The 2695-nt window shown below is 33.4% G+C and overlaps 1 protein-coding gene across 1 annotated transcript; it reads left to right on the top strand.

The window, feature by feature from the left end:
* On the top strand, positions 1-2393 carry LOC132550416 (sulfotransferase 4A1-like). The gene is made up of 5 exons (XM_060214478.1): positions 1-172; positions 510-821; positions 1165-1262; positions 1950-2136; positions 2278-2393. The coding sequence occupies exons 1-5, from the start codon at positions 1-3 to the stop codon at positions 2391-2393; spliced, it is 885 nt and encodes a 294-aa protein (XP_060070461.1).
* The last annotated feature ends 302 nt before the right edge of the window (positions 2394-2695 follow it).

The raw sequence follows: 2695 nt of genomic DNA, 5'->3' as shown, positions 1-2695 counted from the left end.
ATGGAACTTGTTAGCATTGTTGATGAACAGAACAACAAGTACAGGTTTAAACGGTACAAGGGTTATCCTTTCAACGTAGAAGCAATTGGAAATGTAAGAGACCAACTTGAGAAAATAGCACACTTTGACGTCAAGCCGGACGATGTTATTGTTAGTGTGTTCCCCAAGTCTGGTAAATATTTCTTTGAAATGTATCTATTGCTTAATACAGTCAACTTTTCGATGTTTTGAAATACAATGAAATATTATCGTTTATTTCTGATGTGACAATTTGATATTGAACTGAAAATATTTTACTGAATTGCTGTGACTTTCTATTATTTTTGCGTTGTTTTACACAAACATGTCATCTAGTTACGGTCAGATTGTTGATTGTACGGAAGACACATAAGAGAATAACACATTTAATACAAATTAAGACCTAGTTACCGTAGAGCCAAATTATGAATATCAACGGTAAAAATTGGTATGTTATCATCAGTCGTATTAAAGACTTTCTTATAACTCAGGTACCCACTGGCTCTACAACACAGTAATGATGTTACGATCTGGATCTCTTAAGTACTCTGGAACACCTACATTTCTAGAGTTCCAAGAGTTCAAACTTATAGAGGAAAAGGAATCACCTAGAACATTCGGCTCCCACATGCGGTTCCGGTTTCTTCCAGAGCAGATGAAGCTCGGTAGAGGAAAAGTGGTCACCGTTACCAGAAATCCTAAAGACACTGTAGTATCGATGTACAAAATGCTTCAAGCAATGGGCGATATTGGGTACCAGGGATCATTTGAAGGTTTTTTGAAAATTTTCGTCACCGAAGAATGTAAGTAACTATATACAGGATACATAAAATATTACTGAAACAATTACAAACACTTTGAGAAGTGGTTACTAACTACAAATGGATAGATCATTCATAACGAGTGTTAGTGGCGATAAATAACGTATCTTTAACGATATCCTAACGTTGTAAATTGTACGAACTACAATCCTAAGATTTGAAATCATTCATGTTCGAATATTTTTATCCCGTGTATGATTTGTTGCCTGCATACCATGTTATATTTTACACAGCCTAAAATATGTCATATTCATACAAGAAAAAAAGTAAAAGCTTGGTAACAAAGTTCATATCCTCAATCATTTCATTTCTGTTTTATAATAAGGTTTTATGGGGAATGGCTCGTGGTTTTCCTGGATAAAGGACATGGAGGAATGGAAATCTCCGAATTGCTTGAGTCTTTCGTACAAAGATTTCAAACAGGTTTATTGAAATAAGTACCATACCGTAACGTAACTTCACCTTGTCACATTTTTTAAAAACTATCCTTGATTGGTTCCTTCGAATCTTGTTGCCAATAATATAACATAATGTATTTCGTGTTTTGAGGATCCAAAGAGATAACAATTCATAAACAGTTAACAGAAATCTTCAGAAATATTAAGATAACATTTGGAATTAAATGTATGTACTCAACGGCTTACTTTTAAAACGAGACATCTAAATAAAACAGTTACCATTAAGTCATATAACGAGATTTTCGTCCTTTTGGTTTAAAGCAATAGAAAGATGCTCTTACTTGTCGATACCTGGCGAATTAGCTCATTATAAGTCTTGTAGGACAAAACCAAGATCATTTCTTATATATCATTAAGTTGTACGTCCTCCACATGGATGGCGTTGATATTCCACATGGGTCAACTTTAAGTAGTGTATTACAGTACACAAACATTCTCCAGTGATTCAGCACAAATTTTCGTTGATAGCGTGAGTGAAATTTGCAATGTTGGATTTATTTTATTGTTGTTGAAGGTAAACATAATTTAAAATTGCTTTCAGGAATAATTTTGGAATTTTCGATTTTTGATATAGTTTGTCAACTTCTTAACTATTTCGCTTTTTTAACAGTTAAGTATGTATTATTTTTAAAAAGAATCATGTGCGTTACAGAATACATTTGAAAACGTCGTGAAATTGGCAAAGTTTCTAGAAGTTGATCATGATGAGGATTTCTTACGATCAGTCTCAGACAGTATACAATTTAACAAGTTGAAAGAGAGTCACAACCTTACGACCCCGCCCAGTGACCGATGGAAAGACATTTCTGAGGATGGACGACTGCCTATATATAGGAAAGGTACACATATTGATATTTTAAGAAAATATTATGTACTTACGTTATCAATAATAATAACGTAATAACCAATATAAGCTCTTTAGTGATACATTGACTTATGATTCGTTAAAGTGCTAAAGTATTATTATTTTCCTTTTTTAGGCGAAGTTGGAGAATGGAAAAAAGTAATCACGGTTGCTCAAAGCGAACAGTTTGATAAATTATTTAAGGAAAAGGTAGAAGAGTTCGGCCTCAAAATAAAAACGAGCTTCGAGTAAAGTGTAAATGATGTGGCTTTATGCAGTTACTCGACCTCGGAATGGGCTGTCATGATTGGTTGACGACAAGTTAGCACGGAAAAGGACAAATAAAAAGTGCACGGAACAATTGTTAAAAGAACATTATCACAAAAAAGAAAATTATAAAATTCATTCTTTAACAACAATAGATAAACGGAGTGTGTATAAAACAAAATTACATATGACGAGAAATACTATCAGATGGACGGTATACCAATGGTTGAAATGATGTTTACCTAGTGTATATATGTGAACGGTGTATATGAATATGTTATGCACTG

Source organism: Ylistrum balloti, unplaced genomic scaffold (assembly GCF_031769215.1).
Source record: "Ylistrum balloti isolate Yb309-2 unplaced genomic scaffold, AGI_CSIRO_Ybal_v1 Utg370122, whole genome shotgun sequence".
Lineage (NCBI taxonomy): Eukaryota > Metazoa > Mollusca > Bivalvia > Pectinida > Pectinidae > Ylistrum > Ylistrum balloti.
The sequence above is the reverse complement of the archived record's forward strand: the minus strand, read 5'-3'. Positions and strand labels throughout refer to the sequence as shown.

Excerpts from the sequence above, each read along its gene's own strand:
- LOC132550416 (XM_060214478.1), top strand. The coding sequence starts at position 1 with ATGGAACTTGTTAGCATTGTTGATGAACAGAACAACAAGTACAGGTTT. Across the intron at positions 173-509 it reads TAGTGTGTTCCCCAAGTCTG|GTACCCACTGGCTCTACAAC; the intron begins GTAAATATTTCT and ends CTTATAACTCAG. Across the intron at positions 2,137-2,277 it reads ACTGCCTATATATAGGAAAG|GCGAAGTTGGAGAATGGAAA; the intron begins GTACACATATTG and ends TTCCTTTTTTAG.